General features: G+C 33.9%; 1 protein-coding gene across 2 annotated transcripts in view; it reads right to left on the reverse strand.

Moving 5' to 3' along the window:
* Positions 1–1786: 1786 nt before the first annotated feature.
* LOC131855039 (ankyrin repeat domain-containing protein 29-like) overlaps positions 1787–12646 on the reverse strand; it is a 73280-nt gene continuing 62420 nt past the window's right edge. The window contains exons 10-12 of one of the 2 annotated variants that reach the window (XR_009358089.1): positions 3411–3480; positions 2325–2443; positions 1787–2049 (exon numbers count right to left, since the gene is read on the reverse strand). Coding sequence is in view for 1 of the 2 variants with exons in the window: in XM_059206250.1 (XP_059062233.1) it covers positions 2404–2429; positions 3411–3480 (96 nt within the window). In the remaining variant the exon portion in view is untranslated. Of the gene's footprint in view, positions 2050–2324; positions 2444–3410; positions 3481–12646 lie in introns of those variants that run through there. The other variant, XM_059206250.1, reaches the window with a different exon arrangement.

Below are 12646 nucleotides of genomic sequence, written 5' to 3' on the forward strand. Positions count from 1 at the left end.
TCTCCTATTAGGTCCGTATGGCGAATAGATAATAATGAATTATACTATACTTTTATAATAAACTATTTAATTTTTGAAACATTTTAAATTACATTTTATAACACAAATAGGTAGACCTTTTTAATATATTTAAATAATGTACGATTAAATTTTAATGACATCGGATAAGAACAATCCAAAATAGATCAGATTGTAATAATGTAATTAAAATTAATGTTCATAGTTTAAACGGTAAATTAATTATAAAATAGAATTAATGTAGATTAAATATTATAAAACTATCATATATAAAAAGCAGTTAATTCTAGTTCAGACGATTTTATTATAGAAGATATGTATGTCTAATTTTAACGTTAACCTCTTAAATTAAGACGTTTATTAATATTTAGCACACAGGAAATATTTGTTAGCTTAGCCATACTTGGATCTTAGATATAATTTAAGCCACCTACACATTATAAAATAAGTAATGATAATTTGGCGTAGTCTTTTATACATAATGGAAATCGTGTTATTTGAGTTAATTAGTTTATACGAAATCTTTTTATGTAGCACTTAACTTCAAAATAAACAGTGTAAAGATATATATCCACATTATTTTCTTACGGCTAAGTTTAACTCTAGGATCGTAAGTTACACTTAAATTAGTTAATGGACAGAAATTGCATTAACACATTGTGTGTTCTCTCCTTAATTACAAAAGCGACTTTGGATGTGCACTTTACATAAATTGTACACATTTATATAAACGGAATGTGTTGGTGATATCCCGTTTATATGTATACTGGTGGTACTAATTGTAAATAACCGTGAAAAAGTTTAAAACGATGTTTACATTAATATTTAATAAGTGCATAAAACATTAATGTGAATAATGGAATAATTTATATCTAATATAGTTAAATGGGAGCGGTGGGTGAATACACCGGGTAAGGCACTAGGATAGAGAATTAGAAACACCGATAAATAGAACCACACTACGAATTGACCAGTTCCTAAAGCGAAGGCCACGGTCTAAATGAAATAAAATACTAGGTATAAGTTAAAGGAATAATACAAATACTTTTTTTTTTTAATTTTAGTAGGATAGATTTTATAAATGTATCTTATCATTTCGGGAATTTAAATGGCGATATAATGGGAAGAGTCGTTTCAGACTAATACACATATTTAGTCAGGGAGACTGGCTTCTGAATTTTGTCCAAGTAGAAATAAGGTAGGTTGGCAATTGAGTATCTTAATTATGTTACTTTATTACTAAGAATGGTAATTTGAAACAAATTACAATACACAATTTTGCAGTTGTGTAATAGTACACAGTTTCGAATTGTAGAACTGGGCTTGCATCTGAAACTCAATTGCAGACTGGACCACTTTAATCAATTAGAATTGAGATTTATTAGTAGTGTTAGTACGTAGCATAATAAATGTTCAATTGAACGCCAGTGTGTAGATTACAGAGTGCAAACATATCTATACACGACATGATTTAGAATGAGGGGAATTTGTATTTACAAATTGAGATGAGACAATGCCCATTGTAGTTGCATACGGGCAATTAGGGAAGAGAAATTCGCTGAGAAACCGAAAGCAGGACCAACTGTTTTTAAATACCTACAGTTTTATAATCACAGATTGAAAATTTTATTTTTCTGACTATGACCGAAACTAGGATAGAACTATCCTAGTTCCGGATTATCGTCGTAATTTTTGGACAGTCTGTATGTCTGTCACCATACACAGCTGCAGTTACATTTCGCTTTTTTCAATTTTGAGTTTAGAAGAACTATGAGAAATGAGGAATAGTCGAATTAAGAATTTCTGAAGGAAATTGGATACGCTAGTTTGTTCGTCGAGTCCACAGGCAGGGCAGGGCGGGTATTGGTCGCGTCAGGGATGTGGTTGGACGAACTTGGAATGTATCTCATGGTTCTGCGGTGGAGTTGCGGCGTGCAGTGCAGTTGGCGCAGTCGCAGGCGCGTGCAGCGGCTTCCTCGGGGAGGTGCGCGTGCGCCGCGCGGTAGCATAACTCTCTGTAACGGGCGCATCCTGCAAATATCAAAGTTTAAATTAAAATCCTTTATTTGGACAACACAATTTTTTCTAGTACTTTAGATATAGCATATATCTAGTTGTAGAGTAGGTATGTCATATCTAAAGTAATACAATATCATAACTACACTAACACTACTTTTTCGCCACTAAACTTCTGAAAGGATCCTTATGAATTTTTGTATGAACATAGATTATATTATATCAAAGAACATAGGCTAGTTTCATAAACTTTCGAGTTTATAATAAGATACAAAAAGTTAGTAAGAAACCTGTGGGGGGCAGTGCCAGTCGAGTGTCCGCTGCAAATCCGCGCTGCGCGAGTCGATCTAGTAGCGCCGTAGCTGACCATCACCGCTCGCTGTCGTGTTCTGCACCTGCAGCGAGTAAGCTATGATGGCACAATAACCGCCGAGCAGTTGCAAGATTTGCTTCGGTTAAAGGGTGAGGAAGTGATATTCCAGCATAAGAGGCATAATATCTTTGTATGCTTTATCAACGCCATTTAGTCCCAAGACAAGCAGAGCTTGCAGAAAGTAGAGCAGTTGTCTAGTACTCATAACACGTACTAGACAACTGATATAAATAAATGGAGATACTTTTAGTTAAATAAATATACAAATATTATAGGTACAAAGAAAGTACCCAGGCCGATGCAAATAATCATACTCATGAATACAAACTTGTGTCGTGCTAGGAATCGAACCCGCGACTATCGTATAGTAAAGCGGTATGCTAAACCAATACTACCAAGGCTGTTTAAATAGGAATAGGGACGCAGTTTTTCGAAGTAGCAGCGCAATAGTGGTATTAGGTGCGTTATCTGATAACGTGAGGTCCGTAGTGCTGTTCATGAATATAGGTTGCCACTTACTTTCACGTGGACAGTCCGTTCGTAAATCCAATTAGGGACCGTTCATTAAACACGTCAAGGAGGGGCATGTATCATTGTTTAACAAGGGATTGCAGGTCCCCTCCGATCGATCCCTCGCACAATTTTAACGGGGATCGACGTTAACGCCAGAACCGAGGTTCGAACGTCGTATCGTATCAGACAGGCGGAAGTTGGCCTTCAGCCGCTCCATAACTCCTTCCGCGGTATTACAGTGCCATCTGCACTCACCCCCTATCCTCCGGAGAAGCTGTAAAGGCCAGCTGCGGCATTAGAGTAGTAAAAAAAAAGGAATTGCAAACATAATGTTGTCGTATCACGCCATACCACTCATCCGTTTGCCATTCTAGAAAACTAGATATGTCATATATAGTAATTGATAATAAGATCTTAAAAAGGTCAAACTTATTTAAAGGAATTATAGTATAATTTGGGCCACCACTAGTTACAACAGAACTTTATTTACCTTCATTAGTAGCGGGTGAGTGTCCACCAGACTTGTCGTTGCGAGGTGTCGTAGACCCGTCCGATTGATCCTGAAACAAATTTATGCATACATTTTTGTAATAGGTCATAATATTATTACTTATGTGCTAACGGTATATACTGATGAGGCACCAGCGCAGGATGATGGTGCTAACGGCCCGTGTGTAACGGCTAAGTGGCAAACTATAATGGATGCTAACAAAGACTATTCCCGGGGGTCTTCGTGTAGAGGTCGACCTGACATGCTACACGATTTTTAGTATCTACCGCAGCAATGGGCCTAATAATCCACATTATTAAACAGTATCCTCCCTCAGTACTTACATACTATGATTAGAGCAAATTATAAAACCATTCCAAAATATCACCTCTTAATTAATTTTCCTCACAAGTGTTTTATTATTAGGATAGATTTGTTCTACGATTAAAAACTTACCGAAAGTATGAATAAAATAGTTCAAAGGTAGATCGAAGTACCTACTGTTTATTTTATATAAAATACTAGCCGTAACCTGCGACTTCTTCGCGTGGAATTTGACCATTTTTTTATTAAAACAAAAGTAGCCTAAGTCACGACTTATAACATTAGCTATTTGTTAGTGAAAACCCGTCTAAATCTGTCCAGCCGTTTTAAAGATTATAAAGAACAAATTTTACTTATTTTGTATAGACAAGTATTTTTTCTTATTACATGCCCACACTCTATGTGATCTTACGTAAATGAGAGTGTAGGCATGTATGTTGTAGGGGAGATGGAGGTAAGATGGGGTAGTGGGTAAGACGGGGTATCCACCAAAATTTACAGTTCAAATTGATCAATCACGCTCTTTCAATCATCGTGCGACGCGCCACCATGAGACTTATCAGTCGCCGTGTGTTTAGTGGTTCACAAGTGTACAGTGTCGAAAAAAATGCAAAATAAGTGTTTTATTGCAAGTTGCTTATCACATTTTCTTCTGGCTTAACACGTGACTATGGTTTGTTAAATAACGTTACCTGGTGAGGTGTTGTTGTGATTGATGCTTAAACTAATCTATAAAAAAGTAGGCATTGTGTTCTTTAAATATTATTGACTGTTTTGTTTTTATTTATTTTTTTATATAAAAGGGCTCTGCAGGCAAGATGGGGTAACTGATGAGAATAATTCGGTTCTAGTTTGTTTTCCAAAAAATGAGTTCGTTTTTGTGAGTTTGTCTTTTTAGAATGATTCTACGATTAACGTCGTCGGTCGTGATCCGAAGAATCCATGCGGGAAGCGAAGAGTTCAAGCGGTTTTGGATGAAAAAATGGGTTATAGAGAGAAAAGTTAAGGCTTCCTAAGGAAATTCTCTCGTGTTGCTAAAAAGCGTGGACACACAGCAATTATCACGTCGCCTCCTACAAAAAAGAATTAGAAGTCATCGCCCACAAAAAAAAACAGAGCTGAACAGAAAAACTATAGAAAATAGAAACAAAAAAGAGAAAAGATGAATATAAAAAAAAAACAGAAGAACACTACTACAAAAGATCAAAATAAAAAATTAAAGAAGAATAGCCGATCACCGAAAACAGCAAAACAATGAAGAGTTTCAACATCTGAATATGAAAGTGAAGATGGGGGAACACACCATGTATGTATTGTGATGAAGTTTGTTCCGTTTCCATTGAAGGGTGGATATCATGCTCATTAAGTGGAAGATGGACTCATAATAGCTGCGTAGAAATAAGATGATGATGATGATGATGAAGTCATCCATGTCTACGTGTTCTGCCAGCTCGAATAATCATTGTTCTACAGAGATCATAGGATCATTCTCATCACCCCATCTTACCTCAGGGGGTACCCCATCTTACCAGCACCATGGGGCAAGACGGGGCAAAACACCTTTTTTTTATTTTATTTTTTTTCTCTCAAATGTGTTACCTAAAGTTCCTAATGACACCAAATATAAGAATAATAATAATTAGTTGTTATTTAAAAAATAAATATGATTGTTTCACTATGTAATTTTTTATATTACAGACCTTTAAAGCTTAAGTACCCCATCTTGCCACCACCTCCCCTATGTGGCAAAGTGTAGGAGGAGGTAAATATGAGATATGTAGATATTTTAAAAGTGAGAATTTCTGGTATATTTGTGGTAAGGGATGTTTGCGAACATGTGAAATCGTATTTAAAAACTTAATAACATTCTACACTTTTTCTCTATTTTTTTTATACCACGTAGGTGGCAAACAAGCATACGGCCCATCTGATGGTAAACGGTTACCGTAGCCTATGGACGCCTGAAACATACATCTATATAAACTACTAGCGACCCGTCCTTCATGGATGCATTACAAATCATTGAATTTCTCTTCAAATTCGGTACTATAACACGCATGTATTATACATATAAACAATGCTCTTGAATTACTATATCTATTGCTGAAAACTACAATAAAATCCGTTGCGTAATATAAAAGATATAACGCGTAAAAGCGCGCAGACAGCTTTGTTTTATACTATGTAAAAATAAGTAGGCGACATATCGTACACCGCAATTTTCGTAAAAAGCCGTACAAAGCTTTGCTTGACGTTTTAATATAGATATAGATCGTTGATTAAATAGAAAAATGTAATTTTTCAAACTTAGAAGCTAGAATTGCCTTTTATGTAAATCAATGAAAATTACGTCTAATCTAATATATCTATCTAATCAATTAAATTAAAATCTAACGTCTTATTCATTATATAAATACTTTTAAAATGATATAAAGTACTTCTGTGTGAATTTTTGTTAAAACTTTAAACGAATAAATAAATTTAAAAGTTTTAAATGCTTGTAAAAAATGTACATTTTGTCTAGTGCCATTTTTCTATTTAAAAGACGAGATGTCATATATCTGTGTAGGTATGTACGTAAATACATTGCCAATATGCTCAGGTGTAGGCACTCAAGTGACCGGAACGTCGATCGCGATTCGCGGCGAAATGTACCGGAAATTGAATAATTTCAGTTCACATGAAACCTCTTACATTACGTTCACGTGACTTATTGGGTTGTTAGTTCTCTGGGTTTGTTTAGGTATAGGTACATTAGAACCAACCTCCCATTTTCCCAGGACATATCCCAGTTTTTGTAGTGTCCTGGGACGTCTTGAATTGTTAGTAGCGTAAAGGTTTATAAATATTGTTAGTATAGTCTGTAGAGATACAGATAGATTTATTAATCTGTAACTTATTGTCTATACATTCTCTCTGGTTTTGCAAGTCCTAAGATTATTGTTGTGTCTAAATAAAAAAATAAGTACGTAAATTTAAACCTGTTTAATAAATCCACTGCGCATAATACCTACAACTAACATAATAAAACATCAATAAATTTAAAAATTAAAATATAATTTTGTTCGAATACTTTTATTATTAAATATTTTAAATACCTACTTGAACTTCATTTCACCTTTTTTCTCTTCATATTAATTTAACTATTGCAACTATTACTGCGAAATTGTCCTGGTTGTTCCAACTTTAAATTCTGGTTTTTATATTTTGGGTTGGCAACCCTAATATACATCGATATTTGTAGTTTTTATTCCGTATTTCTATTATATTATTTCGATATTCATTATGTATGCATCTGAACAATAACAGATGAGGATAATAAAGTAATAATAAAAGTAATAATAAAAATAATGAATAATTGGATAACTTTTCAATAAACACACAAAGATTTTATTATCGATCAGAAACAAATTCACGACCTTTATGTCAAGTCGACGTAATTATTAGGCCTGAACGTTCACAATAATATTAACTATATAAGTACCTATTTATGAAGCTAACTGTACCTCAATGTTTAACCAAACATTATACTTGTGTAAAAAGATTGGGCCGTGTTGTATTTCCAAGAAACATAATAATATACATATAGAATAGCTCTACCTACTAGGTATACATACATACATTACAAACAAGTACTTTGGTTTGTTTTGACTGGTAACATCCGCCCAAGCCCCCGAGCTACCTTCTGTGCTACATACATTTATTAGATAAATTCTGGGAGTTGAGGTTGTTTTCGTGGCAATGTATTTACTTACTAATTTCGTCTTCAAAATATTCTACCTAATATAACGAGGAATTTGTTTTTATACAACGATGGTGACAAATAAGCATACAGTTCATCTGATCGTAAACAGCCACCGTAGCATATATACGCTTGAAATACAATGTGTCTGGTGCGTGTTGCCGACTCTTAAGAATATAATCTTAATATATTCTTCTTGAAAAACCTTATTAATCTTTCGAGAAAACCGCAGCAGGTGGTTAATTCCACAATCTACATAAGTGTACGCGGTAGGAAGCTCGTCTGAAACTGCACTGTCCTAGACTATTTATGTTCCAGCGTGTGGGGATGAATTCCCTGTCGATAGCTAGCGCTGCGATGGTAAAAGGAACCCGTGGGCATTATATCGAAAAATTCATCTTAACACAGTCCGTAGTACCTATATTTGGTGGAACACACAAAGCGATACGTCTCGCTAAAATCTCGCCACAAGGTGAGCGGTTCGATACCGCCAGATAATAATTTTTATAGCACATTTTTGAACCGAGTCAAAATCGTATTGTTTCTTATTAATAAAAATTGTTTTAAAGTAAGTCGTGCCGTGACCAGGATGTTTGTAACGGCGTCGCAATATCGGTAGCACATAATTAAATGCTCACGGTAAATATACTATAATAAACTATTAATGTTATTTATATATATGCTATTACAGTAATATATAATAACTAGCGGTGCCCACGGTTTCATCCGTCTGAAATTTATAGTTATTCTGATGTATGAGCTATATTTTTGTAAAGTTTCATAAAATCCATTCAATAATTTTTGGGTGAAAGAGTAATATCCACCCCTACTCACAAACTTTCGCCGTTACAATATTAATAAGACAGGATAAACTGAATTACTGTTTGGTTAAAAAAAATGTTTATTTTACTGCGACTGAATCTACGTTATTATTAAGGAATAACATGAGCTGTATTTTATTGTACCAAAGAAAATAGAGATCCCTTCAATAAAGATGCAGGTCGAGTAGAAGTGATTTCACTACCATCTAAATTATTAAAGACAAGTCTATTCAGAATACATAAAAAGGTATACCTATACATGATAATTTAAATCTTGAAAGCGTCGTGGGCTGATGGATTACTAGCCCAGCTTAGAAATATATTACCTTCGATATGTACATATATAATTACAAAAGCTGAGAGTGCGACATAAAAACAACTTTGACATTTATATTTCAGATTTCTCGACGATGGAAACAAGGCCAAATAATCCGCGTTATATTGGCAGGTGTGCTCTCTGTTAAATCCATTCAAAATGTACTTGGCATATGTGTTAGAATCATTAGAAAGTTGATAGTTGACAATATCTCATCAATCTGGGATTATAGTCAAATTTTTACACAGTGAAGGTCCGTGATAATAATGCTTAGAAAAATATTATTCTTTTGTGTATAAAATTGTATACAGGACGCACTTTATGCCTGATGACATTCTCTACCAGTCAACAGTCGCGCTGATCACAGACAATAAGTGTTTGACATATTATAGGTGTACTTAGACCTCTGTATTAGGTGGTTCAATAATGTTCAGTGTTCATGTATAACCTTTTAAAAGTGTTATTCAATGAATACATAAACCTTTACAAGTAATTTAAACATATAATACAAAATACAGGAAAATATTCTCTCTATTCTGAACGGAGCTTTGCATATCGTACACAATTTCAGAACGACAGGTCTCTATGAACAGACCTATCGTTACGACAGCGTATGTTCAGAAACGCCACAAGTGAATGTATAAAATTATAATATAATATTTATGACTGTATTTTAAATTATTTTTAATTATATTCATATAAAAAACATTTTAAAAATTTAGAAAATAATAATAGTTAAGTTTGCTCTTGTTATACCTATTGGTACATTGGTACTGGTCGAACTCTGTAAATGTTAAGGTCGAACTCTATCCAGTGAATGCGGAAGCACGACCAGAATTTCAAATTAACTCAAACAAAGCTACACTGTATAACTATAACATCGTACGCTCTTGAACAAAACCGAGTATCGTATCCAATTGTCCGAACAATAAACGTTGTACCGCCCGTTTCCCCGGAAACGACACTTTTTGTACCGAGTGTATAGTTAACTGGAGGCTTTACTGAGCGGATATTGTGTTAGTTAGGACTAATGGAATAGCTCGCCTAATGGGGTGGAGCTCTCCCTTCCCCGATAAAAAGTAGAATGGCTTTAACATGGTTTCCCTTTATCTAGCTCCGCTTTTGTTGGGCGTCGTGACTGAAGGATTTATCCTTTTATAGATATATTAGAGTCCGCCCTAGCTTCTCCGTCCGTAAAAAAATTTTGTGTAGGTACTAATAATTTTGTTATTTAATTTTCTTAAATTATATAGACTACTACTAGACTTACGTTTCAAACAGAGGTATAACTTCTCAAATTGGTATTTTTATTATTATACAAGGGACAAACTAGCTTGCGGCTTACCTTGTGGTATTAATTACCGCCGTACATGAGCACACAACACTAGGAGAATTGCAAGTGAGTTACCGCCCTTTTAAGGCAGGAATAAACTCTTTTCTTGAAGGTTTGTGATTCCCGAGTTTGTTTTCTTCAACATAAATCTGCTCTCTCTTTATAATATAAGGTTTAATTTATCTGTACTGTATCTGTGTGTTTTACCAAGATAAGTTCTGTAAGAACTCGTCTGCATGAATATTTCTTTCAGTCGTTAAGCAGCTTTGTAAGTTGCTTTTAGTTGAACATTGACATAAGACAGTGTAGTTAGAATAAGAGTCATAACATCGTAGTCCTCCAGAATGAAAAACTCATGAGTGATATCATGGATATCACATGATAGTAGTTTGCCATATTATTTATATATAAAAATGTATAACGTATGTTACTTGATAACGTGATGTGCGTGGTGATGTTCATATGTATGAGATTGTTGCCATTTATCATCCGATTGGCCATCCTCTTACTTGCTATTCAAGTCACAATAGTAAAACATTACCAACCAACTCCATAACAAGTGAAAACGGAAAGTATCTAATTATTATAATTGCTAATATAAAAGTTTATTGACGTTCAATAAATCATGGCTAAACATTTTGCGGCACGCCACATTCAAACTTGAGCAGTTCAGAAAAGTTTGTTCGAACTAGCTGCTCAGTATAGAAAACCCAATTTGGGTTCCTTTTATATGAAGTGGCAATTACCTAGTGATTTTTACTGACATTCAGTGACAAATACCTGAAATGCCTTACTGCCGATTTTCAATAAAAATATATTACTGATTTGCATATATATAGAACCATTGTTTTTAAGCCCGAATAATGACTAACAAGTATACAGGATAGAATAGAAAATAATTTATTCAAATAAACTTAATATAAACACTTTGGAATAGTAAATTTGTTTTTACTCTACCGCTCATTCGGAAAGCTGTCTCATCACAATAAGAATGAGGGAAAAAAATTGTGTGTTGCTCTTTTAAATAGTCCTTAAGTTCACATTTCACAAGTCGAAACGTGTGAATACAAACTACCAACCAGCACTAATTTATTAGGGTCAAATACAAAAACACAATAAGATTAACAGAAAAAACAGAATATAACGGATCGTAATCGGTTACTGCAGCCTATGGACGTCTGAAACACCACTGGTGCCACGTACGTGTTGCCGACCCTTAAGAAACCCTTTTTAAAAAACTTCATGCTGTAGTCTGTAAAGAAAATCTCAGCTGGTAATTCATTCGTTAATTTGAGTGTGAATATTATTTGAAATCGCACTTTCAGGTTCTATGCTGATAATGCAATTATATTATTACAAAATAAAGTGTAATATTATTTATTATTATCATTACATAGTATAAAATAAAGTCGCTGTCGCTGTCTGTCCGTCCCTATGTATGCTTAAATCTTTAAAATTACGCAACGGATTTTGAAGCGGTTTTTTAAGTAGATAGAGTGGTTCTAGAGGATGGTTTATATATATAATACATGTACACCCGTGCAAAGCCGGGCCGAGTAGCTAGTTATTAATAAAATAGCATATTTTCATCTTTGTATTATAAGACCGCAATATATTGTCTCAAAAAGTTTTAACAAAGTCCCAAATAGGCAGTTTTCAAGTAAGATCTTGTAACTCGCCCTGGGCTATAGTCTTACGTTATCTCTGCCCTGGGACAGGCAAATCCCGCCAAAAAGGTGTTTAATGGAAATCCAGCAACTTGAAGACCATGTTCAGAGTTGGTAAAACGAAAAAGTTTTTCCATCATTTTCCTTTCATATATACTTATTTATAGATATTTTAGTTACATGTAAATAGACAACAAGAGCAATATTATGTTCTCTTTATATTTCGTTTGTGAGCGTAGAGCGGTAAGCATACAGCTTAAAATGTCAGAGTAATGTGTTTTCGCAATTCATAATTACATTTTACGTTTCAAATTACAAAAATATATAAAGAATCACTTATACGACAATATATTTTATAACAAGATACTTCCCTACGTTAGTTTTTTAGCTTTTTACAACTGATCATATTTAATAATAAAGAACTCTGTAGCGTAGTGGTAAATTGCGTTACATAAATTAGGTTCTGGGTTTAATTGTCTATTAGGTCTCACAATTTTTAATGGACTATTTGTCATAATAGACTTCAAATTTTTTGTGATTGTGTATGTGATACCTACATACTTATCATTATTATTCATTACCATTTAATTTTGACTGTATTTAAAATAGGTATGTATATCATATTTAATTATAGTAATTTAACCATTTTTATATATTTGACTTCTGGTATTAAAATAATTTCATTACGATTTAATTTTATTTGAACCGAAAGAAACAATGATGATGTGCTCAAAACCACTCTATTTTTTGTGTTTTATTTCTCAATACTTTTTTTCTACCGATTTTGGTGTGGTTTTTTATTAGACTCATATAGGCTAGGGTAACCATTTACCATTAGATAGGGCTTCTGTTTGATTGTCACCATCTCATACCAAGATCTTACAAGTTTTTTATGAGTTATCATTAATAGTGCGACTGAAGCTGGTTTTTTGAGACCTAAATAGTGGTATTACCCATTTATTATTATATAGCTTCTTCCCTTTCACTTTTTCATACAATTTATTGAGTTGTTCTATACTATAACACGCATGTC

The sequence above is a fragment of the Achroia grisella genome, unplaced genomic scaffold (genome assembly GCF_030625045.1).
Source record: "Achroia grisella isolate CSIRO2021 unplaced genomic scaffold, CSIRO_AGI_Agris_v1 utg1295, whole genome shotgun sequence".
In the NCBI taxonomy this organism is placed as follows: Eukaryota; Metazoa; Arthropoda; class Insecta; order Lepidoptera; family Pyralidae; genus Achroia; species Achroia grisella.